General features: G+C 35.1%; 2 protein-coding genes and 1 pseudogene across 4 annotated transcripts; 2 read left to right on the top strand and 1 right to left on the bottom strand.

The window, feature by feature from the left end:
* Positions 1-7,991: 7,991 nt before the first annotated feature.
* On the bottom strand, positions 7,992-9,975 carry LOC120164130 (probable magnesium transporter NIPA1; the record flags this gene model as incomplete). The annotated part of the gene is made up of 5 exons (XM_039173882.1): positions 7,992-8,249; positions 8,507-8,599; positions 9,152-9,289; positions 9,533-9,660; positions 9,804-9,975. Coding segments are annotated over 5 exons (702 nt in total), but the record flags the coding sequence as incomplete, so codon positions are not given.
* Positions 9,976-12,683: 2,708 nt separating this feature from the next.
* On the top strand, positions 12,684-17,321 carry LOC120164146 (serine/arginine repetitive matrix protein 2-like). 3 transcript variants are annotated; one of them, XM_039173894.1, is made up of 7 exons: positions 12,684-12,707; positions 13,064-13,619; positions 13,870-14,310; positions 14,420-14,933; positions 15,242-16,500; positions 16,617-16,808; positions 16,898-17,321. In XM_039173894.1, the coding sequence occupies exons 2-7, from the start codon at positions 13,085-13,087 to the stop codon at positions 16,933-16,935; spliced, it is 2,979 nt and encodes a 992-aa protein (XP_039029825.1). In that variant the 5' UTR covers positions 12,684-12,707; positions 13,064-13,084; the 3' UTR covers positions 16,936-17,321. The 3 variants fall into 3 exon arrangements, with proteins under 3 accessions (XP_039029825.1, XP_039029826.1, XP_039029824.1); XM_039173895.1 differs by having other exon boundaries at positions 12,692-12,707; positions 13,072-13,619; XM_039173893.1 differs by lacking the exon at positions 12,684-12,707 and having other exon boundaries at positions 16,617-16,787.
* A 7,522-nt stretch (positions 17,322-24,843) lies between these two features.
* LOC120164149 lies at positions 24,844-27,144 on the top strand (annotated as a pseudogene).
* The last annotated feature ends 145 nt before the right edge of the window (positions 27,145-27,289 follow it).

The raw sequence follows: 27,289 nt of genomic DNA, 5'->3' as shown, positions 1-27,289 counted from the left end.
AAAACATACTATTAATAACTCGACTTCACATTCAAACTTACCATGAAGGACCATAATAAAATAAAATTAAACTAAACATGCAAAATAGGAATTAACTATTAAATTAGAAAAAAAACATGCTAAGTGACTAAATGGTCAAACAACCAAAATTACAAATTACATTTCAAAAATAAAACATAAAAACATTTCAAGACTAAAATGAAAAGCACTCATAAATATGAAGACAAAATTAATAAGGTGCAAAAGATTCGTTCAAGGACCAAAATAAAAGTTCCGTAAATTACATAACCAATGTAAGAATAGTGCAAAAATGGCCCTAATATGGAATTGGACTAAAATATAAAACGTTTAAAATTAAGAGACAATATTAAAATAACAATAAAGCTCGAAATGCCTGATTTTGGGGACCGAAATGGAATGCGCGTATAATACTGGGTCAGAAATAGAAACTAGGAAAGTATCAGCTGAAACGACGGCGTTTAACCTTTAGACACAACCCTAATATCTAACCCAACAAATTCATCGCCGTTCTCTATCACTCTCAACTGTCTAACTCTCATTCTTCCTCACTCACGACCCTCTCTGCTCGCTCGATTCCGGTGACATCTAAACCCGACGAGGGTTTAGCCGCACACAACTCTAGCCGAGAACCAAAATCTTTAAACTTACCTTTGATCCATGAACGCCGCCGAGCCTTTCACCCTATCCTACGAACCCACAACCACACAAAGCCGTCGCATACTCCGATGAAGATTAAATCTACCCTAGTCACTAATCTTGACATAGACGAACCTCAAACAAACTTAAACTCCCAACCCCAAGACCCTTACACTCTGATCTTTACTGCTCGATCCTAAGGTACTGCCTTGCTTCCTTTCTTTATTTTTTATTTTGGTATTATTAAACTAAATCTCACACTTTTTATTTACTACCGAACCCACACAGTGAACAAATGAAGCCGACGAGATTCCTTCTTTTTTATGCTCGAGCAGTATAAGTAAGTCCCAATTCCTTTCAACATTTTAATTTTAAGAACAATCACACATGCATACAACAAAAGAACGAACTGAAAAAAATTAAGAAAATTGGAGAAGAACCCCTAGGAGAAATGTACCTTTATTGCTTTATCTATTTTTGAATTGTATGATTACACTGTGATTTCCTTTCGTATTCTCTCAATACTGCAAAATCGATGATAGTTAATCCAATTTTCTGCTTCCCCCTCGTTTCTGGTAGTTTTCCCCCTTTCTTTGTGTTTTTCGTTGGTTTTCTTTTCACTGTTTTTTTTCTTTTTGATTGTGTTCCCCCTGTTCTTAATTGTCAATCCAAAAAACTGCCCATACCTCCTCCATTTACAGTTTATTTCCCCCACGTAAAAACTGCACATTTCAGTTTTGATTACCCACGATGAAAAAAATAAAGAAATGGCCTCCCCATTTTCTTTTCTGGTTTTTAACCCCCAAAACTGTTTTCATTTGCAAGTGATATGGGCCCCGGACAAATCAAACATCTACAGAAGCAATGTCTAAAATGCGTAGCTTTGGAAAACCACGTTTAGTGTCAAATTTTGCAATTGAACCATAAAATCCGTTGCCTCGTAGAATGAGAACCTTCAAGGAAGGCAACTTCTCCAATTGAAACGGGAATGTATCATGAATCATATTGTTCCTAAGGTCCAGAACCTGAAGTTTTGTGCAATGGGCTAATGATGTTGGCTGCTTCCCTTCCAATTTATTCCCATCGATCTTGAGCGACCTTAGTTAAGTGGCATTAAGGAAATCGATGGATAATTCACCATAAAATTGGTTAGAAGCAATGTCTAACACATCTAAAGTTTGGAAACCAATTTTATGGTTCAACTGATTAATTTGACCATAAAATCTATTTTCCCGTGGTATCAAAACCGCCAAGAAAGGCAATTTCTCCAGCCAAAAAGGGAAGGTATCACGCATCATGTTGTATCACGCATCATGTTGTTTCCCACATCCAAAACTTTAGGAAAGTTTGCTAAGATTCTGCTGAAGTTATTTCCATGAAGATCCAAATATCAGAGCACACTCAAATTACCTAAGCAATTTGGAATTGGGCCACTCAAATTGTTAAGAGATGCATCGAAACTGTCAAGTCGACTCAAATTGCAAACAGGAAGGTAAGGAGGCTTTCAAAGAAGTTAAACTGTGGTTGGGTAAAAGTTGGTCCAAAGATGAGAAATGATTATTAGAAAGATTCAAAACACTCAAACTTTTCTTCCACACCCAGTTTGGTATCTCACCACTTATTTTATTATTTGAAAGGTCGAGAAATTCTACATTTTCTAGACTCCTTAGGAACTCTGGAAATGCACTTATGTTACAGGATTTCAAATATAATTCAAACATATTGGGAAAAGAGGTTGTTAGTGTTAGGTATGGCTCATGCGGAATTGAGCGGAGTTTTGGTAATTATACCGAAGTTTCTTTTATAATATGTAATTGTAACTTAATTGTTATCATTATTGCTAATAATAAGAAAATAGTCGCTCATCACTCCCGAGGACGTAGGCACCTTGCCAAACCTCGTTAAATATTGTGTTCTTTATTTTCTTTATTGTTCGTTTATTTTCTACGTAACTTAGTCTGATTTCCCAACAATTGATATCAGAGCGTGTTGAGATGGCTATGTTAGGTGTGAAATTCGAAGTGATGAAATTTAATGGTCATGTCAACTTCGGATTATGGCAAACGAGAGTAAATGATTTGTTGGCGTAGCAAGGGACTTTGAAAGCTCTACGATCTCAAAAGCTGGAATCGATAAGGAGGAAGATTGGAAATAACTGCAATAACGAGTGACAGGAACCATAAGATTATTTTTGACAGACAAGGTTATGTGTCACGTAATGAATCTGTCGTATCCAGGAGAAATATCAAAAAGAAATTGGAAAGTCAATTTATGTCCATATCTCTAATGAATAAACTGTATCTAAAGCAGATGTTGTATGGGCTGAAGATGCAAGAAGGTCATGATTTGGTGCAACACGTGAATGTCTTCAATCAAATAATTTTAGATTTGACTTAACTTGATGTAAAGATTGAGGATGAAGATAGAGCAATGATTCAGTTGTGTTCATTGCTTTCTTCTTACGAACGCATGGTGACTGCTCTTACATATGGAAAAGAAACAATCAAAGTTGAAGAGATTACTGCAGCCTTGTTGCCTCACAACCAACAGAAGCAAAATACAGGGGAAAGCTCTCATGCTGATAATTTATATATTAAGGGTAATCAAGACGTGGAAGAAAGTCAGAGAAGGAGTTGTCTGAAAAATGAAATTTCATATCAAAGTCTAGGGGCAAAAAGACAATTCATTGCTACAAGTGCAAGGAACCGAGACATATAAAGAGAGACTGTCCAAAGTGGAAAAAGCAAACTGATGAGAAACGTGATGAATCATCCAAGTCTGTGAATGTGGTGTAGGATGACAATACATATTACAGTGATGGTGATATGCTTTGTATTTCAACAACTCAGTTGACAGATGAATGGATTCTTGATTTAGGATGCTCTTATCATATAACGCCTAACAGAGAGTGGTTTTCGACATACATATTAGTTAATTCTGGTTCTGTCTATTTAGGTGATAACAGATGTTGCAATATAGTTGGTATTGGTGAAGTCATAATTAAGATGTATGATGGTACTGTTAGGACATTATGTGATGTTAGACATATACCAGATTTGAAAATGAATCTAATTTCCTTAGGCACTTTGCATAAGAATGGTTTTATTCTTAATGCAGTTGAGGATAGGAAAACCATTATAATTATTAAAGGTGCATTGACTATGATGAAAGGAAAGATGATTGCAGGGAATATCTATAAATTGTTAGGGAGTACAGCTGTAGGTGAAGTTCATTCTGTTGAGTCAAATGATGATAATACAAAACTATGGCACATTCGTCTTGCTATCTTAGAGAACGTGGAATGGTTGAATTTCATAAAAGAAATTTATTGCATGGTGTTAAAAGTTGTAAGCTCGATTTTTGCAAGTTTTGTGTTCTTGGTAAACAGATTAGAGTTAGTTTCACGACTGGAAAGCACAAAACTGAAGGGATTCTTGACTATGTGCATTTTGATGTATGGGGCTACTAGAAAATCATCATTGGGTGGGGCTACCACAAAACTGAACAGGAGTTCTAATCCATTTGGAAGAGCAAGAGATGCAAAACCATTTCGAGTTAATGCGGGCTGAATAATTTGCGAAATAAAGCATTAGCAACAGAAGTAAATTAGCTTTTCAACCACACAACAGTTTATGGGAATAAGGGGCAAAGGGGCTGAAAATACCTGTCTAACATTGCTGCATTTGTTTCAGTCCCCCCAACAGGCAGCAATTTAATCCACTTAGCATTGTTATGTGAATCTGTATCAACCGCATAAGCTGGCTTGAAGAGGATTTCAACTTGCTTCGGAGATGTATTCTCCCAATCAATGATCTTTTCAACATCATTCACAGTAGCTTGAAAGTTGTCATAATTTCATATTGCAGATTCCATGTCCTGTTTCAAATTCATCCTGCAAGGAAAAAAAGGACAGGGACCAAAATTCAAAAGAAAATGTACATCTATCACACTTTACAACAACTATCTTTCAGTTTATAGAGACTCTAGTTTCAAAAGGAAATGCTTACCTGATGATTTTAAAACATGGATTCTGATAGGGTCACCTTGTTCTTCTTCTATTTCTTTTACCATGCCTTTTCAACTTGTAAACCCATCTGTTTCCCAACTCATTCAGCGCTGTATATCAAATACATAGCCCACCTACCAAACCACTACCGTAGCCCACCAAAGCAACTTGCCAAGTAGACATAGCAATTTAATCCACTTAGCATTGTTATGTGAATCTGTATCAACCGCTGGCTTGAAGAGGATTTCAACTTGCTTCGGAGATGTATTCTCCCAATCAATGATCTTTTCAACATCATTCACAGTAACTTGAAAGTTGTCATAATTTCATATTGCAGATTCTGTGTCCTGTTTCAAATTCATCCTGCAAGGAAAAAAAGATCAGGGACCAAAATTCAAAAGAAAATGTACATCTATCACACTTTACAACAACTATCTTTCAGTTTATAGAGACTCTAGTTTCAAAAGGAAATGCTTACCTGATGATTTTAAAACATGGATTCTGATAGGGTCACCTTGTTCTTCTTCTATTTCTTTTACCATGCCTTTTCAACTTGTAAACCCATCTGTTTCCCAACTCATTCAGCGCTGTATATCAAATACATAGCCCAACTACCAAACCACTACCGTAACCCACCAAAGCAACTTGCCAAGTAGACATAGCATCTAACCATGAATCTAATTCATCTTCCCTTAGAGGAGGTGGCATTCGAAGACCAACTTCATTGCATTTCCTTGACAATGGTGACCCACATAATTTTGGGTTCCCCCTGTAAGAATCATTTGAAAACGTATTCAATTGATTGCTTTGTGGTTTGCTACCTTCAAGTTGGTTGCAAGACATGTTCAATGCTGCTAAGAAAGCTAGACTTGCAAGTTGTGGGGGAATCTTCCCTGAGAGCTTGTTGAGTGAGAGATCCAAAGACTCGAGTTCTTTTAGGTTGTCAAGTGCTGATGGGATTTCGCCGGAGAAACTATTATGTGACAAGTTTAGCATTTCGAGTAATATGAGAATTTGTATTTCTTCAGGTATTCTCCCATGAAAACTGTTGTTGGAAAGGTCAAGACAAGTGAAAAGTTGTCAAGATTTTCTTGTAAAGCACATAATGGACCTTCTAAACCACAGTATCCCAAGCTTAAAACTCGTAGGTGGGGAAGTACTAGAGATGTGGTTTCACACCATTTATTACTTTGAGATGAAATGTCCACTCCATCCAAATAAAGTTCTCTAGTTTCAGAGTAGCTACATCATCATAACCATTTCTCCGATAGCAATCATCTTGATAAGAGAGATCAAGAGAAATTAACCTTGTTAAGTATGAGATCTCCGTTGGAATTTGGCCATGGAAACATGAGCTGGAAAGGTTGAGATGAGTTAGATTTGGAAGTTCATCAAACCCATAGGAAAGCAGAGTGGTGCTGAACTTGTTTCCAGCGAGGTTAAGGCGCTGAAGATGATGGTGATCGAAAATAGAGTGAAAGCTACCTGAAAGCTTTTTGTAGCAAAGATCAAGTCCAACGACACGACCAAGAGCATCACAGGTAACTCCTTCCCAAGTGCAACAATCAATGTTGAGATCCCACAGCTCAAATTTGGAAGAGAAAGTAGAATTTGGGGCATAGTACAGATGACGCTGCAACTGCAACTGCAACAACAAGGCAATGTTGTTTTGGGAGGTGAGCTAGAGAAGAGGAAAAGGAAAACACAAGGGAAAGGAAGAGTGAAATGAGGAAATGGAGATTCTTCATGTTTGCTGGCTATGGCTGTGAAGGAAGACTATATGTATATGCTACATATTTATACACAAATCTCTGTGTGAATCTATTGGTACGAGTCTATGGCCCTGCATGCAAATGTAAAAGTCTTTTTCTTCAACAAGTTGGGTAGAACTAGAATGAGAAGGTAGACTTTTTCTTCAAAAGGTTGGGTAGGATTAGAATGAGAACTCAAATTTCATGGATTGTTTAACTTTGTCCTTTTGCTTTTGTCTGCCTCTGTTTTTTGAATTTTTTTTAGACGGTTTGCCTTTTCGAATAAAATACAAATCCATCAACAAACAAAATTGAAGTAAAAAGAGGATGAAACCCTAATAATAAATAAATATTTAAGGTCACAAATATTTAAGTAAATTTTTATTTTTATCATTGATATTTCGAAATTCACAAATCGATTATTAACATTATTATTTATTACAAATTAATCCCTTAATGTTGAACGAAATAGTGATGCGGCACTTTAATATGATTTTTTTTGTCATTTAACCAAATTAGACCATTTTGACCGACCCTTTGTCTTCAACCCAACCCTTTCTTCTTCCTCCGTCGCCATCCGCCGCTTCTTCCCCTTTTGGGCTACGCTTCCACGAAAAGAGTTACCATTTATAAACACAAAAGGTTGATATAAAAACAAAGGCAGACAAGCAATGGAACAAAAACATGTACTGTTATTGGCTTTGGGTGTGGGTGTTGGGGAAGGGATGGGCCTGGGTTTGGCTTCGGGTCAGACCAGATGGACCGGAAGCGGTTCCACCTATTCAACGGGCATCACTTTGGAGAGGATTGAGAAAGAATTGCTTCGCCAAGTCACCTTTGATCAGTTCCCTTACTATCTCAGGTAATGTTTCAATTTTTTTCTCATATTAGCAAAAATAAAAAGGTACATATATGATTGCTTTGAGCTAAGATATAGCTTGGGTTTTGAGCTAAAAGACCAGAGTTTTCCTCAATCACCAATATGAATGCTTAAACTCTTAAGCTGCTTGTTCAAGGCTTGATGCAAATGATTAGCTTTTCATTGTTATTTGTTCGAATGGTGTTTTATTTTATTTGGCAGTGAGAAAACTCAAGCATTGCTAACCAGAGAGCTTGGATTTTCTGGTTTGTATTATCCCAGTTCCATTGTTCTTTCATTTTTTATCTTCTATGGTTGAAGAAGAAGGGGTTAGGTTAAAGAAGGTCATATCAAAATGGTTCAATTTGGTCGAATGATGTAAAAAAAATCATATTAACTTGTCACAGCTTTCGTTACTCTAATAAACGGCTGTTAATGTGGAGGGGTGAATTTATAACAAACGAAAACGTTAGTGACTGATTTGTAATTTTTGAAACATTAGTGGTGAAAATGAAAATTTACTCAAACATTAGTGACCATTTGAGTAGTTTACCCTATTTAAAAATATTATGAGAAAATTAAAAACACATATATAAACATAAGGAAACTGAAAAATCTAGTTTTTAAACTTTTGTAGAATCTCTTCTCATCCGCCAATGCCAAATAAAAAGCATTCTATCTTAAGCATCTCCCTTTGTTTTTTGTTTTTTGTTTTTCCCTCACTTGCATGAAACTAAAAGCAATATCTGAAACAAGAGGGCGCAGAATTAGAATCTGAATTCGAATTTCGAACCTGTTGGGCTGACTATCTTGAACTAGAGATGGGGATAGGATCAGAAGTTGTATACACAGGGAGTATGCCATTGGAACTGTTTCCCATATCTTTGGTTTTGTGGAGGAGGAATGTTCCTGATATTATTGTAATAAATCCACATAGCTCCGTTGCAATCTCTGTCCCACCTTGTGAATCCCAATCCTTTTTTAATCAAAAACAAAAACACAAATTTCCGTGAGTAGGATTGTAAACGAACCGAGTTCGAATTGTCTGTTCATTTATTTCTAGGTTCGTTTGTGTTTGTTAATGAACTTGTTCACGATGTTCATGAAAAATAATCCAACATATTGCTAAGCATGTTCATTTGATGTTAACAAGTTCATTTAATTTATATAAACAGACATAAACAAGCTCAAACATAAACAGGGATCTGGTAAAAATGTTTTAAGAAAACATACCTTAAACATGATCATGCTGACAAAAATGGTGAGTGTTGTGAACATGACATAGTAAACAGGACATACAACAGCAGTGTTAAAGGTGTCCAGAGCCTGCAAAAATCTTAAGCTTTTAGCAGCAACAAGAAAAACAACAATACTTGAACCTAGAGCCAATAGGCATATAAGTTTGAAAAATATGATTTGAAAGAACTCTTTTAAGTATTTTTATCCTATAAGTAACTGGTAAAACAACTCCAATGGTATATGGGGGAGTTGGACAGCACAAATTCTCATCCTCTGTCCACCAAGTCCATTGTTTATCAGCAATTCAAGTGATCCTATTAGATTAACTTATGCTACTCCCACTCTTCATACACTTCTTTTTTCTTAAATACTCATGTCAAACATATAGCAAAACATGTGAATGGGGATATGATTTTTCAAAAATCCTTCCGGTGCATGGAAAAGCTTTTAGAAATAAACATACTCGTGTCAGATAAATACCCATATTTGATAGTGACATCTGATTATGAGTAATAGAGAATTTAACCCTAAAAAATAAAAAAGGAAAAGATATGCAATTATTTACGTCAACTGACAAAAAGGTTAGAGTATCATGCATAATATAATAATAGGCATTGAAATCTAAGTCTCAACACTTACCTTGTTCAAGTAATTTACTTGCAGAAGACAGCAAAAGATCACAATTGCTGTGAATATCCAGGTTTCATAGTATTTAAATTGATCCATGCCTCCAAACGACAGCTTCAGTGCGATTCCTACTGCTTTAACACCCATTACCTATGAGAATGAAAAAGAAGGTTCACAAGAAGTGTTGTTAAAGCCATGGTTAAAATCATTGCTATTTAGATTCTAGTGAGTATCAAATATGGATATATAGTCAACAAAGTCATTTTCCTAAATTTTTCATATATTTAAAGGATCTTTGGACGAACATACAACCGTACCAATATCCATGTGCAAGATGTGGTAAATTAAAAAAAAAAAAAATAAAAGAAGACTCCTTAGAAGTAATCAACAAACCGTAAGAGATCCCATGAGGGAGCAGATCCCGATATAAACTATCAAATGGGTTTGGCCATAGCGTGGAACATATCGAAAAATGATCACTGCTACAACAACCAAAACGACCCAAAAGTATACAATGAATCCTGTCAACGTAAAAATGTATATATTAGATAAATATCGGCGTTGAAAATGGATACTTCAAGAAAAATGAAAAGTTGGACCACATAAATTCTTTTAATGTGAAATCTTAATGTACAAGTAACTAGATTGGAAAGTTCTCACATACCTGGCTCTGTTGCAAGCTGCCAAACTTGTTTGACAGATTCAATATTTCTTTCCTTTGGAGCATGTAAGACAATGGTTGTAGAGCCAACCACACAAAGAGCACATCCAAGCATACCAAAGATGTGTAATCTCTCATTCAAATTAAAATGAGCTAGCACTGCACTGCATAATAATGTTTATCTAGTAAAATTAGTCAAGTCCACAAGCGAAGCCAAGCCAAGCCCAAGCCAAGCCCATAAGTTAGTGAAGTCCACTGAAAAATATGCTATGGTAAACATGTAGCATAAGAAGAAGACAACTAATGTCGTTCAGGCTCTTCATATTCTTTTTATCCATGTTTGACCCTCTTGTCCAAGACTTCTATATAACGGTACGTGTATATAGTCCTTCAAAGTACTTATCTAGCCATATGCTCATTTAATACTCGCAGAAAAGTCTGAGTAACATAATCATAACAACCTAATACAAAGCTCACCATTGCTCAATGGCATTGCATGCAAAGATTTGTTCTTGCTTTTCTCTTTCTTGTAACTTCTTCTGTAGCAGATTTGGTATTATCTTTCAAGTAAAATGTATACAGTAAAACTTGAACATAACACGTAAATTCTCCCATTCCACTTCAGTTCAAAGCACATCTAAAAGTAAATGTATACAGTAAAACTTGAACATAACACGTAAATTCTCTCAAAAGGCTAAGATGTATGTTACTTGGACTTGAAGATAAGTGTAGGATAAAAATATTAATACAACGTATCTATTTATAATCCTTTTTTAAGTTTCTTCAAGTGATCATCTACCTTTTGCTACTCCAATAAGGGCAGAAACAAAGCAATTCTTTGCCTATATTACTTAGATTCTTGTTTTAGAGAAATTACCTTATCAATTAATCTCCTTTACAAGTTTCAACTAATTCTCGTCATTTATAGTTTAAGATTTACAACTTATCAATTAACCTTATAATTAAAACGAAAGAACAAAGAAATGGAACTACAAGAAACCAACAGATTTGAGGTGGGTTTTTAAACTTACTGGTAATCATTCCTGCCCACCACAAAGGTTCATGCAAATAGGAGTGCCCTCCTTGCCCTAACATCAAATTCCAAATATCCATAAACAATAAGAAAAGAGAACACTTGAAATTGAACTCTAATGCAAGTTTTCAACAGATTGAATCAACGAGAATTAAGAGAAAGCAAGAAAGACACCGGCTCTTGGTCCCGATGCTCCAGCTTTCTTCAAGCCCTGCTTTTTGATAATGAAGCTGGATCCAATGAAAATACTCGATGAAACAGCCAAAACGAGACCACGAACATTGTCCGGTGACATTCCTTTTATCATTTTTATACCGAAAAAAGTTAATCTTCTTGCGCAGGGCCAAGATTTTCAATCCGGATGTACCTAAACCCAAATCAAAACATCACTAAGCAATTAAACAAAAAAGTCGGGGAAAAAAACTAAAATTCTTTCCTAATTTGTGTAGAAATCAGTTTTTGTCCGGGTTTTAAATAATAATAATAATATATTTATTATTATTATTATTATTATTTATTATTATATTATTATTATTATTATTAGTATTATTATTATTACTTCTAATAATATTTTATTTTTATTTTACAAGTTATAAAATTGGCTCAAATTACAGATTCAAAATACAAGCCCCAAGCCCAATAGAGATCCAGACTCAACTCGAAGCTCAATCGAAGCCCACCCAGACTACAACAGACCTGAACTGGGCCTAATCAGTAGGCCCAAACCCGATTAGGTTTCATCTTAGCAGCCAGCTGCCTCCCATCTCCAGCCATTGAATCTGGACCCATCCAACGGTCCAGATGCATCCAAAGCTTAGGGTTTGTACCTTTAATATCATCTAGTTGCCGCTGCCGACCAAGAAAGACTGTCCAACCGCCGATTAGTGGCAATTCCTCGAACCATATGTTTTATATTTTAAAAGGAATTCCAAATTTTTCGAAACGAGATGTTTTTGAAACCATATTCACTTTTAATTAAAATTTAATCATAAAGAGATAATTAAAAATATGTGGTTTTTTAAAAATCTCACATTTAAGGAAAAATCGTTTCGACATAAAATACATAGTAAAATCTAAAATATAAGATAATTTTAAATTTTTAACGGGGGCGGCTGCCCTCCATCCACACCCCACTCGATCATAAAAGTTTACAATTGATAAATAGAGTGACATGATTATTACAATTGATAAATAGAGTGATTTAGTTATGATGCTATGAAATATGAAATTTTAATTGTAAACTTAATCATAATACAATGACATATAGTGCAATTTATCCTTGATTTAACGAATTGGCTTAATATAAAATTAAGTACTTAAACTATACTCAAAAATAACTTTTGGTGCTTAAAGAATTTTTCGTTAAAAATCGGTGCATAATACATGTCACATTCAGATTTTTCTAAAGGATATTTTTAAATATATTTTATCTTTTGGAAAAAAAATAAAAAATATAAATGTGAATGTGTTATTTAACATTTTTTTAACGGTAAACACCTAAAAGTGTACCGAAAAAACATTAGTCATCTATTTTTAATAAAAAATTATTTAGAAACTAAAAATAAATTTTAAATATAATTTAGACACTTATTTTTGTATTAAGCCTAACCAATTTTACGACTCCTGCTCCATCGTAATCTAAATTTTAAAATTTGAAAAATAAAAGACAAAATTGATCGAATTACATTAACAATATTAAATTTACAACGTAAACATAACGGAAGGGACTAATAAGAGAATTTAACCTTTTATTTATTTAAAATTTCAATAATCAAATCCCGGTTTTGCCCCGTCTCGTAGCTCTCAACCCTATATATATGAACGTGTGGTTATCCTCCCGGTTTTGCCGTCGGATACCAAGTTAACAGCATAAGGTAACAACGCGCTTTTCCCTTGCATTTTCTTCCCTGTTCCTTCATTTTCTTTGCATCCAAACATGGTCCAATGGAATCCAAAAGATATCAAATCACGAAAAGTAGAATCTCAAATGCTTAATGTTTACGCACTTTCCCCCCTTTTTAGCTTCGAGTTTAAGGACTTGCTTTACCAGTTTGGTTTAGGGTTGCATTTGAATCGTAAATTGAAATTGGTGTAGTTTTTAGCTCTGGAGTCGTCTAGGTTTATTGGAGTAAAATCGATGTATTTTTTCAATATTTGAAATTGATCTATCGTATTTCGCGTTTGGATTTTGAATGGTTGATGATTTTATCTCTCATTTATTCGCTTTTAGAATTTTAGGTGTTTTAGTTTGATGGCCGATCGAAGCTCTGCTGCCACAAAGCCTATATGGATGAAACAAGCGGAAGAGGCCAAGCTGAAGAGTGAAGCAGAAAAAACTGCGGCCGCTAAAGCGGCTTTTGAAGCCACGTTCAAAGATGTTGATAAGAGTCGTAACATGGATGTGGTGGCAGCTTCATCGGATAGTGAGTCTGAGGACGAGACCAGTGACTTGGTGGACAAGCCAATTGGACCTGTGGATCCTGCCAAGTGCATGGCAGCAGGGCCCGGAATAGCGGGTGGCACAGCCTGTGCAGCCTCAACATTTATGGTTGTAACTAAGGATGCAGATGGGAGGAAAGTACAGAGTGGGGGTGCACAGGTTAAGGTGATAGTTTCTCCAGGTGTTGGTGTTGGGGGATCAGATCAGGAGGGCATTGTGAAGGATGTGGGAGATGGGACCTACACTGTGACTTATGTGGTGCCGAAGAGAGGGAACTATATGGTAAACATCGAGTGCAATGGGAAACCCATCATGGGTAGCCCATTCCCTGTGTTCTTCAGTTCAGGTAACATTGTTAAATCTTTGTCTGTTCATTTTTAATTGTCTCTTATGTTGTCACTTGTCATGTAAATTTCTTAATGTTCAGGTATTTGGAGTAGTTGTTGCTTTTCATATGAATTTCAATCTTTAAACCGTAGTATTATTTTCCTTGTTCTGTGTGAAGAAGGCTCGCAAAGTGGAATGAGAAAAGTTCCCGATGTGACTCCCCTTCATATTAGTGCTCATGTGAAGATGTTGAATTTGTTGTATTGCAGGTGCTTCTACTGGAGCTGTACTAGGTGTGGCTCCTTCATCCACATATCCAAATCTAGTAAATCAAACAATGCCCAACATGCCAAATTATACAGGATCTGTTTCTGGAGCTTTCCCTGGCTTGTTGGGAATGATCCCAGGCATTGTATCTGGTGCTTCAGGTGGTGCTATTTTGCCAGGAATGGGAGCATCTCTTGGGGAAGTTTGTCGGGAATACCTCAGTGGCAGTTGTGCTAAAACCGATTGCAAATTGAACCATCCACCCCACAATTTGCTGATGACTGCTTTGGCAGCAACAACCAGCATGGGAACTCTCAGTCAGGTTCCTATGGCACCTTCTGCAGCTGCAATGGCTGCAGCTCAGGCTATTGTTGCTGCTCAGGCCCTTCAAGCTCATGCTGCTCAGGTGCAATCACAAGCTCAGTCAACCAAAGATTCATCGGGTACCTTTTACACTATCTTGTTTTCCACTGCCCTTTTTCTTTTATTTTTTTCTAAGTGCTATTTATTTCAGTTGAGTGCCCAACCTAACAGTAATCTGCTTCTTTTCAGATTCTCCCGACAAAGCTGCTAAGGGTGATTCGTTAAAAAAAACCTTACAAGTTAGCAATCTTAACCCACTTCTCACCGTGGAGCAGTTGAAACAACTTTTTAGCTTCTGTGGTACAGTTGTTGAGTGTACAATCACTGACTCAAAGCATTTTGCTTACATAGAATATTCAAAACCTGAGGAAACAACAGCTGCTTTGGCATTGAACAATATGGATATCGGTGGTCGGCCATTAAATGTGGAGATGGCCAAAACTCTTCCTCCGAAGCCAGCTATTTCGTCAACGACTTCTTCTTCTCTGCCTTTAATGATGCAGCAAGCTGTTGCCATGCAACAGATGCAATTTCAACAGGCTTTGCTTATGCAACAAACATTGACTGCTCAGCAGGCAGCCAACCGAGCTGCAAGCATGAAGTCTGCAACAGAGTTAGCTGCAGCAAGAGCTGCAGAAATAAGTAAGAAGCTAAAAGCTGATGGGTTTGTTACTGAAGAGAATGAAACCAAGAGTAAATCTAGGTATGTCTCCCCATCAGGACTAGTTTACTTCCTTGTATACATGTATAGTTTCTTAAAGTTTAATTTTAATTGAGTCTTTGCTTCCATATTGTTAAAGAACAGAGTTACTTTCATTCGCCATTAAGTTTATTTTATCGTTAGCGGAACAGGTATCTGTTTGCAATGATTCTCTCATGTTTTTGTTTTAAGATGATATTTTTCATATTAGGAACAAAAGGAAATCAAAGTCTCCCCTTGTTTGTCTGTCTGTTAGACTTCAAACCTTATGATAGATCTGAATTCTACTGATTTGTAACTCCTGTTTATAGGTCACCATCCATTTCCCGTGCAAGGCCAAGATCCAAATCAAAATCACCCCTTAGTTACCGGAGAAGATCAAGATCCAAGTCAAGATCACCAATTGTTTATAGGCAAAGGTCAAGGTCCAAGTCAAGATCACCAATCAGTTATAGACGAAGGAAGAGGTCTAGCTCTTATTCACCTCTGCCTCGTTTCCGACGTGATTGTAGGTCCCGATCACCTGTGCGATCTCATCATCGTTCAAGATATGAAAGTGAACGGCGTTCTTATAGAGATAGAGATGACAATGGAAGGCGTAGCAGGCGAGATACAGAGAGATCACGTGATAGTCATTTGTCTATTTCAAGGAGAGATAGGAGTACTAGTCCTCAAACTAGAAAATCTCCTATTGTAGATTCAGACTTCCCAAAACAGAGCAGAGAAAGTTCACCTAAGCTTAGGAAATCATCCCGTCCTGGTTCAACGTCACCAGGGCGTCAGAGAAGAAACAAGTCATCACCTAAGAATGATGATGAAAGAAAATCGAAATACAGAAAGCGCTCTAGGTCAAACTCTTCTGATTCGGATAACAAAAAGAATGAAATACTGGATGAAAAAACAAAACACAGCACTAGAAGGCGATCCAGGTCATTATCTTTGGAAGGTAGGCATCAAAGAAGAAGCAGGTCTTCAAGTTCAGATGAAAACAATTCAAAACACAGAAGGCAGTCCAGATCAGTTTCTGTAGAAGGCAAGGTTCGCTCAAACAGTAAAATTGATGAAGTGAGAAAAGATGAATCGAGACATAGTGAGAGAAGGAGGTCCCGATCAGGATCTGTTGAAGGTAGGCATTATGCCAAAGAGAGGAGTGACAGAAATCGAGATAAGAAATCTAAGCATCGAAATAGAAGGCATTCGAGGTCAAGATCTGCTGACGGCAAGCATCGAGATAGAAGGCGGTCGAGGTCAAGATCTGCTGAAGGAAAGCATCGGGATAGAAAGCGGTCAAGATCAAGATCTGCTGATGGAAAGCATCACAGAGGAAGCAGGCAACCGCCTCAAGGTTCTGATGAAAATAGATTGAAACACCGAAGGCGTTCCAGGTCAAAGTCTACTGAGGGCAAACATCTTTCTGTTGATGAAACAGATGAAAGATCAAAACGCCGTGACAAAAAGCATTTATTATCTGCTGAAGCAAGGCCTGCTAGAGGAAGCAAATCTTCTCCGAGAAGTTCTGAAGACAATGATTCAAGGTCCAGAAGCCGTTCAAGGTCAAAGTCAGCTGAAGGTAAGTAGTATTTTGATGGTAACAATAAGTTCACATTTTGGCAGAACAATAGGAAAAATTGGATATGTTAATGGATGTGCTGCTTACTTCTGTTGTGGATGATTAATAAAATACAGGGGATGGCGGAATTTTGGTTTCAAAAGGGGAGGCTTATGATTCAAAACTTTCAGGAAATGATGATCAGGGACTGAAAAGCAAATATTTACCAAAGTTTGGCAGTGATAAACAACTCTCTCCAAATAGCAGATTGAATGCAAATGAGCAAAACGAACTTGAAAGATCAAGTAGTAAGCAATGGCTTGATAATGGTAATGTAACAATCACTGAAAATTAAATAACATTAATAAAGAAGATATACAGTTGGTGACTAATAGCAACTCCCATATGTTCTTTGCAGGATCAGAAGATCATTCCATTTCACCTCGGCAGAATTGAGCCATGGGCTCTGTGTGCTACTGAACCTTGGGGATTTTCGAGACTAAAGCTGTTCCAAGTTGTCTGAGTGCTCAGTCTCCACTTTAGCCTTGGTTCAATCCAATCTTGTTCAGATATGAACAAGTTATTTAAGTTTAATGAGAGATTTTCGCTCCCATATGAATAGCAGAGCTCACTTAAGACATTGCTTAGTGTTTCTTTTGGTGCTTGGATTTTTCAGACATTTGTTGTTTCTTCATAAATGTATGCCATTGTGCTCTTTTATCCTTTGCAGGCATGTGGAACTGATTGGAATTGAAGTCTTTGAGCTCACGTTTAGAATGGATAAAGTATTTCAAGCAGTGTTCTGCTTTCTTCTGCAATCAACCGTGCAATGTTTGTAGCAAGCTTCTTTTACTGCTATGTGTATGTTGAACCATTATCTCTACTGCTGATCAGTAATTTATTAAGTGTTTATTTGAAAGTTCGCAGCCTGTTTTAGATTTCTCCTCTCTACCTCTATTATGTTTGTGTATGTGTTAGCAAGTGTGCATCCTTGTTTAGATTCAATACTTGGCCCTTGATTGATGTGCTTGATCATGGGTCCACCTTTCTGTTACATCCAACTCATGCAGGTTTATACATGGTGTTCCTGTTGGACCTATCATTGATCAGTTTGGAGGGTTGATTTTTACTTGATCTATGTGGAGGTATGCAGTTGCTTTGTGGCAGTGAGCTAGTGCTATAAAATTTATATTTTGCTTAAATTCCTTTAGTGTTGATTTGTCATATAAGGTGACCGCTTAGGCTTGGTTCTATCTTTTCACTTTGCTTGTATTTTTTCTTCTTTTTCTTTTTCCATTTTTTCTTCTTTTTCCCCCTCATTTCCAAGGAAAGTTAATATCCGAAGCTACTTTAAGGTCCTGTGTAACCAGACTCCATGGGGATGAATAGCATCTATTTTTGAGCCCCATAGCCAGATCGGTTGATCACTTACAAAAATTTCATGGTTTTTTCACAGGTAATCTTTCATGACACCACTTGGCTGAGTTCTTTATATGGTAGTAATTGTTAAGTTACAATTGGTTGCATTTGTACCCTAGATATTAATGCTCTGGCTGTAGTGAAATGAATTTTTTGTTGGCTAAGGCATCGAAAAACACCATGAACTATGTCACTTTTCTCAAATAAGTGGTAAAATTCAAGGAATTTAAACTGTTTTAGCCATTTTTGTTTTTCACTCAATTCAATTGGTAGACAGTTTGATGCTTTGTTTGGGTTGTTGATTATCAGTGGACTCTAACGGCATCGACCAAAACTCACCCTTTTTTGTCTTCCGTCTTTTTTTTCATTTTTTCATTTTTTCAAGTTTCCTTTTTCTTTTTCCTCCCCTACCCTTTTGGGTGTTTTTTTCTTGCCTTGTTTCTTTTCTAGGATCCATGGATATGGTGTCAAACTCTCTGGAAATGGTTTAGCATGCGGCACTATGTTACTTGGATTGGCCATGTGCGAGTGTCGGATACAAATACGTGTTTAACACGAGTATATTACCTCGGTTCGGGTAGCGAGTGTCGAATAGTGCGTCGGGATTATTTTAAAGATTTTTCACGTTTCACTAGAGGATGTGGGGATATTTAGAGGAAGCAAACGTCAAAATGATGTCGCATTTCTGATACTTTAGGTACTCTTTTCCAAACCCTAATTCCCTAACCCTGCAATGAATAGGTAATGAGCTTAGTAGAGATGGATGTCATGCTTTACTTCTTTATAATATCTGACCATTTCTTAACTTCTTTATCTATAGATGGACCTTATACATGCTTTATTAGACTTCTATATGTTTTCGACTTCTAATTTGAATTTAGTTAACTTCTCAATTCTTTTAGGAACGCTTTAATATAAAATCAGTCTATCATTTGAATTTATTTAGTATTTTAAATATTTTTTAGGCAAAAAGATATTAGATTTCCCTATACTTTTTTTTAAAAAAAATAACATGATTCTTATATTATATTTCTCTCAATGTGGCTCTCCAAGTCAGAATATAAGTCTATGGTCATTTGATCAATTTTTTTCGTTATTGATTGTTATAGTGTTGTAACAGTTCATGGTGTCGATATGGTGGTCTACGATGTTAATGTGACAGTCCATTTTAGTTAATAACGTGACAGCTAACATAGTAGATGAACTAAATTGGTAACTCAAACATTGTAGATGGAAATGTTAGTACTGTGGATTGTCGTGTTAGCATTGTGAATTGTCACGTCATCACAGTAACAAACAAACAGCGAAAAATGTTGGTCAAATGATCACATTAGGTTTATTTTATGAGTTAAAAGATCATATTAAAAAAAATACGAGAATCATATTGATTTTTTTAATATTTTTTAAAAAGTAATCTTTTGTCTATTTTTTATTACAAGATACAACTGGTAGAAGTTGGCGAGTTCTATCAAAGTTGCCGACGATTTTTTATATAGTAGCATTTGAGGTAGTTTGTTAAATCATTTAAAAGTTGGTGTAATTTGTTAAAATTTAGGGTTATTTAAGAGAAATAAAGGTGTATAAAAATTATTTATATATATAAGAAAATTTTTGTTTTTATAAAAGTTATTTTCCATTTAGGTTATAAAATAAATTTATTTTAAAAGTCGTCAATTGAGTTGATCTCTTTACTTCTCACAAGCGGCCTTTGTCTGCCCATTGATCGTGTCGTTTAGTTGATTGTGGATTTACAAAGTAGAATTAACAATTATAATATACAATCAATTTTATAATAGAGTAAATTACACTAATCATTATTATTAAATTTTACTTTCTTTTTTATTTAACTTATTGTACTTTAAATTCGTTCAATTTTCTTATTGAATTAATACAATTAGCATTCTTGGTTACTCAATTGTTTCTCACTAAACAACATTATAAATGAGTAGTTATATAAATGTAAAATGAGATCGTTTTGGTGAAAATTTTATTTTTTTCAAAACGAAGTCATTTTAATGTTGTTAAATATTTAATGGTCGAGTGATCAAAAATATTAGGGTAAAGTATAGTAATGGTCACTGAACATTTTTGAAGCTTGCATTTAGGTTCCCCAACTTTTAAAACTTGCAATACAGTTTCAAATATTTATTCCGTTTGCAATATGGTCCCCCAACTTAAACCACCGTTAGAAAATTATGGTAAATTATATAAACGGTCATTGAACTTTTCAGGCACTTGAATTTAGGTCTCCCAACTTTTAAAACTTGCAAAACAATCCTCAATTTCATTCTAAACCCAATTTTCAAAGTAATTCAATTTCATTCTAAACCCTAAATTCCAAAATAATTCAATTAAATTCTAAACCCTAAATTCTAAAATGCTTCAATTTAAGGTTTAGAAAATAAATTTATTAATTATTTCAAATAAACACATTGATATAATATATAATTTATAAAAATTCAGAATATTATTTTACCAGGTCATATTGAACCTAGATCCACCTATTTATAATAACATTTCAATAGAAAGACGTTTCAAAATATTTTAAAAATATATATTATTTTTTACTAAACACGTGACTTTATGGAATTATGAAAGTGGCGTTGTCTTGATGGAATAATTTTTGTCAATGCGTTAAGTGAGTTCGTAAAACATTTGACAGAAAAATATAATCACGTGACAAGGTTGGCCTCTTTGATGACTGCAACTTTTTTTCTTAGTTGTCCTCCTGCATTCTTTTGACATCCTTAATTCACATAGGTTATGCATGGAGTAGACCGGGATATTGTGTGGCTTCAACAGGACTTTGACATATATATATATATGCAATCTCTTTGACACTGGACATGTTTGTATTGTCAACTTGTCACTTCTCTGAACTTGAGGATTTAATTTGATAATTTTCTGTTAAACTCTTAGTGTTTCTATGAAGCTATTTATTGGGGTTATTAGCACTTATCAATAAATTAGGGGGAAGGAAATTGGTATCTCAGACTATACATGACAACTCTGGACTTGTGGTATAGTAACACAAATTTTGGATGATTAAGAAGATGCTAATCTCATTGGAACTCATTGAAGATGCTAAATATATTATAGGCTTGGGAATGTTACTGCTTACTGCATATTAAAGAGCCTAATTACTGTACTTTAAATGCCATTGTCTTTATGGAAATGCTTAGGCATAGTTTTGAGTGCAATTAGATATACATGAATTACTTGCTTGAATTGAAGTGAAAATTTGTGTCGGATACCTACCAATTTGTTGACTCATGCTTTCATTGTTTTAGTCTCCTAATTGCTTTGCTTTTATTATATGTTTTGTGATGACAGATATGCTAGAGAAGACACGCACTATTTGTTGTACATTTATGATTTAATGAGAATCAAATTGCTATAAATACCTATGGAACCTGAACAGTGTGATGCTCCTTTACATATTCCTCTGGCTTTTGACATTCTATTTTGTTCAAGCTTCAATGCATAATCTACAGCTGAGGCTATGTATTCAAAATGTTTAATGCATGTGTAATTTTGTTGATTTCCCCCCTTGAAATTAGCTTCTTGGTCATTGGTTCTCCTATTTTTCAAATAAATTTACATGGATGTATGAATTGAGAACTTTATTGCTTTCGGTATTTATTTTGACCGTTATCTTACTGGCAAAGGTTTTCCTACTAGCAGGTCTACAAGCGTAGTTCTGATGTATGCATACAATATATTTTTCTGTCAAATGTTTTACAAACTCACTTAACGCATTGACAAAAATTATTCCATCAAGACAACGCCACTTTCATAATTCCATAAAGTCATGTGTTTAGTAAAAAATAATATATATTTTTAAAATATTTTGAAACGTCTTTCTATTGAAATGTTATTATAAATAGGTGGATCTAGGTTCAATATGACCTGGTAAAATAATATTATGAATTTTTATAAATTATATATTATATCAATATGTGTTTATTTGAAATAATTAATAAATTTATTTTCTAAACCTTAAATTGAAGTATTTTAGAATTTGGGGTTTAGAATTTAATTGAATTATTTTGGAATTTAGGGTTTAGAATGAAATTGAAATACTTTGGAAATTGGGGTTTAGAATGAAATTGAGGACTGTTTTGCAAGTTTTAAAAGTTGGGGGACCTAAATTTAAGTGCCTAAAAAGTTCAATGACTGTTTATATAATTTACCCTAATTTTCTAACGGTGGTTTAAGTTGGGGACCCTATTGCAAACGGAATAAATGTTTGGGGACTGTATTGCAAGTTTTAAAAGTTGGGGGACCTAAATGCAAGTTTCAGAAATGTTCAGTGACCATTACTATACTTTACCCAAAATATTAATTATATTAAATTTAGTGAAAAAAATTAAAACGAATTTAAAATACAATAAATGAAATAAGAAAAAAAAATTTAGTGATGATTAATATAATTTATCGTTTATAATATAAGCACACTATCATATTTAAAAGCCGCCTCCGATTCGAGGAGTAAATGTAAGGCAAAAAGAAAAGATCAGAGTTAATTTTTATTATTTAAAATTAAAATTACTTTTGAATAATGTATCATCAAATGCAAAATTGGGAATATTTATTTATACACGTTTGAATTCAAGTCGTCCAAATTTATAAAATTCAGACATATAATATCTAAATTTAAAAGTCAGAATTCACTTGAAGGTTAACAATAATCTCTTAACCAAAGTCAGAGTTCACTTGATTCATACTAGATGTTAGATTTTGATTCTATAATTTGTGATATTTCAAATTTACGCACAAACAATCTTATTATTTAGAAAATAATAACAATAATTAAGTAATCTCGGTGGTAGAGAAATTGGTATTATTCCTTCATGTTTTAAGGTGACATTTGGTTCGCTGGAATGTTTATGAGGGAATTGGAATATGGAAGGAATTGGAATCTGTAGAAATTGGAATCCAATTCCATATTCTGTTTGGTTCGCAGACATGTCAGATGAATTTGATTTCAGTAATGTAAAATGACAGAATTGCCCTTCTTATTTTTTTGGCTTTATTTTGGTTTATTTTACAACTTACATGTAGTAATATATTATAAAAAAAATTAAAAATATTAAATTTTCATTTTATTGATTGATTATTCATTTCAATAAATTATAAAAATCATGCAAATAAAATCATAAGTTAAAATTATCGCAATCAAAATATGTTAATAAGTTACCAAAAGATAGAACAATATTTCGATACATTCCAATCGGAGTATGTTAATTAGTTACCAAAAAATATACCAAAAACTATTTTTATTCAATATATGAATTAGAAACTCGACCCGACACGACTCAAAATAATAAAAAATTTATTTTTATTCAATAAAAACATTGACTTAATTGAAAAAATTAAATATAGAGGGATATTATTATAATTATTCCTAAATATATAAGGTAAAATTATATATTTTTTTCGGATCAGTCTGGTTTTTTTCACCCTAACCCCGAACCCGACCCGAACTGACCCGAATATCACACTTAAAAAAACCAACCTGACTCGACTCGAATATCACACTTAAAAAACTCGACCCGAACAGAATAAAGTTTCATCCGACCCGAAAATATGAATTAGAAATCCGACCGACCCGAAATAATAAAAAATTATTTTTATTTAATAAAAACAGTGATTTAATCCGACCTGACCCGAATTATATATATTTTCGGGTCGGTCCGGTTTTTTCAGCCTAAACCCGAACCTAACCCGATCCAACCCGAATATCACACTTAAAAGAACCCGACCCGACTCGACCCGAATATCACACTTAAAAAGCCCGATTCGACCCGGACAAAATAAAGTTTCATCCGACCCGACCCAAAATAATAAAAAATTATTTTTATTTAATAAAAACAGTGACTTAATCCGACCTGACTCGAATTATATATATTTTCAGATCGGTCCGGTTTTTTTCACCCTAAACCCAAACCGACCCGAATATCACACTTAAAAAAACCCGACCCGACTCGACCCAAATATCACACTTAAAAAACCCAATCCGATCCGAACAAAATAAAGTTTCATCCGACCCGACCCGAATATATGAATTAGAAATCCAACCCGACCGACCCGAAATAATAAAAAAATATTTTTATTTAATAAAAACAGTGACTTAATCCGACCCGACCCGAATTATATATATTTTCGGGCGATCCGGTTTTTTTCACCCTAAACCCAAGCCTGACTCGACCCGAACAAAATAAAGTTTCATCCGACCTGACTCGAATATATGAATTAGAAATCCAACCCGACCCGACCCGAAATAATAAAAAAATATTTTTATTTAATAAAAACAATGACTTAATCCGACCCGACCTGAATTATATATATTTTCGGGTCGGTCCGATTTTTTTCACCCTAAACCCGAACCCGACCCGACCCGACCCAAAATAATAAAAAATATTTTTATTCAATATATGAATAAGTTACAAAAGGATTGATGAGAGTAGATTCCCTCCAACCAAACGCCACCTAAGTTTGAACACCAAGATCATCACCAAGAACATCAAGGGAAGAGCGTTCGAGCGTTCAATATCCTCATTTCCTCCAAACAAATCACTTTCATCCATAAACCAAACGGTCTACGTGATAAAAGAATTATTATTATTTTTTAAGGTCTCATGTTCGAGCACAAGAAATTTCAGGACAAAATAGTAAGTGATTAATATCAAATAGTAAAAATTATCTATAAACATATATTACCTTGTATTTACATAAATTAGTAAAAAATTAATTTTATAGAATTATTAAATGAATATTATTTTCATAAAATTATCTAATAATAATTAGGTTTTAGTTCAAATTCGGAATCAACACGTGTCCTCATTCCCTCCAAACAAAATCCCTTTCGTTTTCAGCACCCAACAAATATCATTTTCCTTGCTAATATCCATTTGTTAGAACCTTTCTCCCCTCTCCACACAATCACATTTCCCCTTTTTCTTTTACCATTTTTGCTTCCAAATTTTGTTTCAGTTTTTGCAAATCTCCAACAACAATAAAAAAAATGAACAAAATTCACTTATAATTAGCAAATAAATCGTTTCCAGGGTCTCCTAAGATGCGTTGCGGTTATGGGTTGGCGGGGTTACCGGGTACCGACGCCCGTTTCTTTTCGCCGGAAACTTCCTTCCTCAAACTACCTAGATAAAATTTGGGTCGTTCAAAATCAGGGCGAAGATCGATGAAGCGAGGAAAGGGCTGAGCTTTTACGAGCTGCTGGGGATTCCCGAGAAGGGTACTTTGCTGGAGTTAACGCAGGCGTATAAGCAGCTGGCTAGGAAGTGCCACCCGGACGTGTCGCCGCCGGATCGGATCGAGGAGTATGAGGAGCGATTCATTCGGGTCCAGGAAGCTTATGAGACTTTGTCGGATCCGAGGAGGAGAGCTTTGTATGATAAGAATTTGGCTTTCGGGCTTCACCTTGCTTTCTATGCTAGACGGCGTTACCAATACGATGAGGTATTTTTTATACGTTTTTGTTTCTATTTTTGTATTAATATTAGCTTTGGGGTTCACCCCCCCCCCTGTGGGAGTATTTCGCATCTGGGTTTTGCTTAACTTTCGTAACTTTTAAGTTGGAATCTCAAAATTTTAATCATTTGGGTGTCAATTTGGGGGACTGGATTGATGCTTTGACGAAGTTCTCAAGCTAAATTGTTTTGACTGTTGTTGAAGATAGGAAAGCTCAAAACTGATGGTCAAGTGTTGAAGTTCACATAAGTTTCTTTGATCTTCTTTTGCTTCTTATTTGTGCTTGACTAAAACACAGACAACATATTGTATCTGCTAAGCTTCATGGATATGAAAGGTGTTGACTCAGTACTTCATCCCGTGACTTACTTTACGATTGTTTTGAGGAAATTGAATTTTTCAAACAAAGGATTTTTATGTGAAAATTGATATTTTGTGTTGTTGTGATCATCCTGTAAAATATCTTCGGTCGTTTTTTTTCGTATCTCAAAGCTTGAATTCAATGATTGATCCTTTTTCGCTTTGATTTTAGAAGAGATCGGTCCCTACACGTAAGGAATCTTCCCTTTTTCTACTTTGCTTCATCATGATTTTCAGAAGTGCGACACATTTTCACACACGCACAGGGAAAAAAAGGGCTAATTTTTTTGTTGACCAAGTTATCTCTTGTGAAAGAAATACAAGTAAATACCGAAATTGTTTTCAAGAAATCGTTTTCTTCTGAACAGGTTAACCTTATTGTCTTCGCCTGTAGATTATATCTTTGAGTCTAAGATGAAAGTGAGTAGCTCAGCTGTCTGTTCAAGTTATGTTTGCTTCTTGAATCCATATGAAGTTCCTGTGTAGTTACCGGTACGTGGAATAATAAGCAATCAACTCTATTTCACTATATTCTTTTTATCAATAGGTTGAACTGTACTTTTCTTTGTATGGTTTCCAAGTATGATGAAATTTGCTTTGTTTGTTTCCTTTGCAAATGATAAATTGGTTGTTAGTCATCCTTCTTTGCTATGGTACTTCTTAGTCGGTTCAGTCAGTTCATGATTCGTCGTCTAATCATCGCACTTGTATCATTGTATGCTTAAGATCCCCGGTTTGCAATGGTTATGAGGGAAACAAAAAGGCCTTGTTTGTTACTGCTCTTGCAAATAGGATTTGCCTGGTGTGATTTAATGCTAATGATGAAATCATTAGGTTTTGTCTGGCCTCTTAATTTGGAAAATCTTTATTCCGAATCTTTTACTTTTGGATTGCTTTATTTTCCTGTGAAAGTTGCTTTCCCTTTTCAATCTTGAGCCGGCAAGTGTTTGTTTTGTGCTGAGAAATATGCCTAGTAATCTGGTTAGGAGTTGTCGGACATTCCTATCATATTTTGTTCTTTCGATCCGTTGACAGAATCCGTTACGTTTGCTTTGAATTCTTACATTTCTCTTCACAACCAGAAACTAGAAGATCGGAGTGAGTGGAAAAATCTATGGCAATCTCAGCTATCAGAGCTGAAGAGAAGAAGCATGAACAATGATGCCGGAGGGAGAATGTCATGCGCAGGCAAAGGAAGAAATGTCTAAAGAACTATAAACGAGACTTCCTTTTCACCCTCAAATGTATACACAAAAATCTGGTAGCTTTTTTTGGTCTTTCTTTTGTACAGAAATCTTCCTCGTCTCTCTATATATAGTGGTGATTTGATCATCAGCTCAAGTGCTAATCTGAGAACCAAATGCCACCACTTGTCTTTCAATGTTGTACATAAATCCATTCGAGTTTTACTTGTGTTAAATTTGACTGTTTTCATATATATTTTGGTCTTGGAGCCTCTGTGATTTTCATTTTTTTGGGTCATTCCATAGATTCATAAAGGCGAATGACAAAACGTTCAATAAAACCATATTGTTCA

The sequence above is a fragment of the Hibiscus syriacus genome, unplaced genomic scaffold, assembly GCF_006381635.1.
Source record: "Hibiscus syriacus cultivar Baekdansim isolate YM2019G1 unplaced genomic scaffold, ASM638163v2 tig00111505_pilon, whole genome shotgun sequence".
NCBI classification, from domain to species: domain Eukaryota; kingdom Viridiplantae; phylum Streptophyta; class Magnoliopsida; order Malvales; family Malvaceae; genus Hibiscus; species Hibiscus syriacus.
The sequence above is the reverse complement of the archived record's forward strand: the minus strand, read 5'-3'. Positions and strand labels throughout refer to the sequence as shown.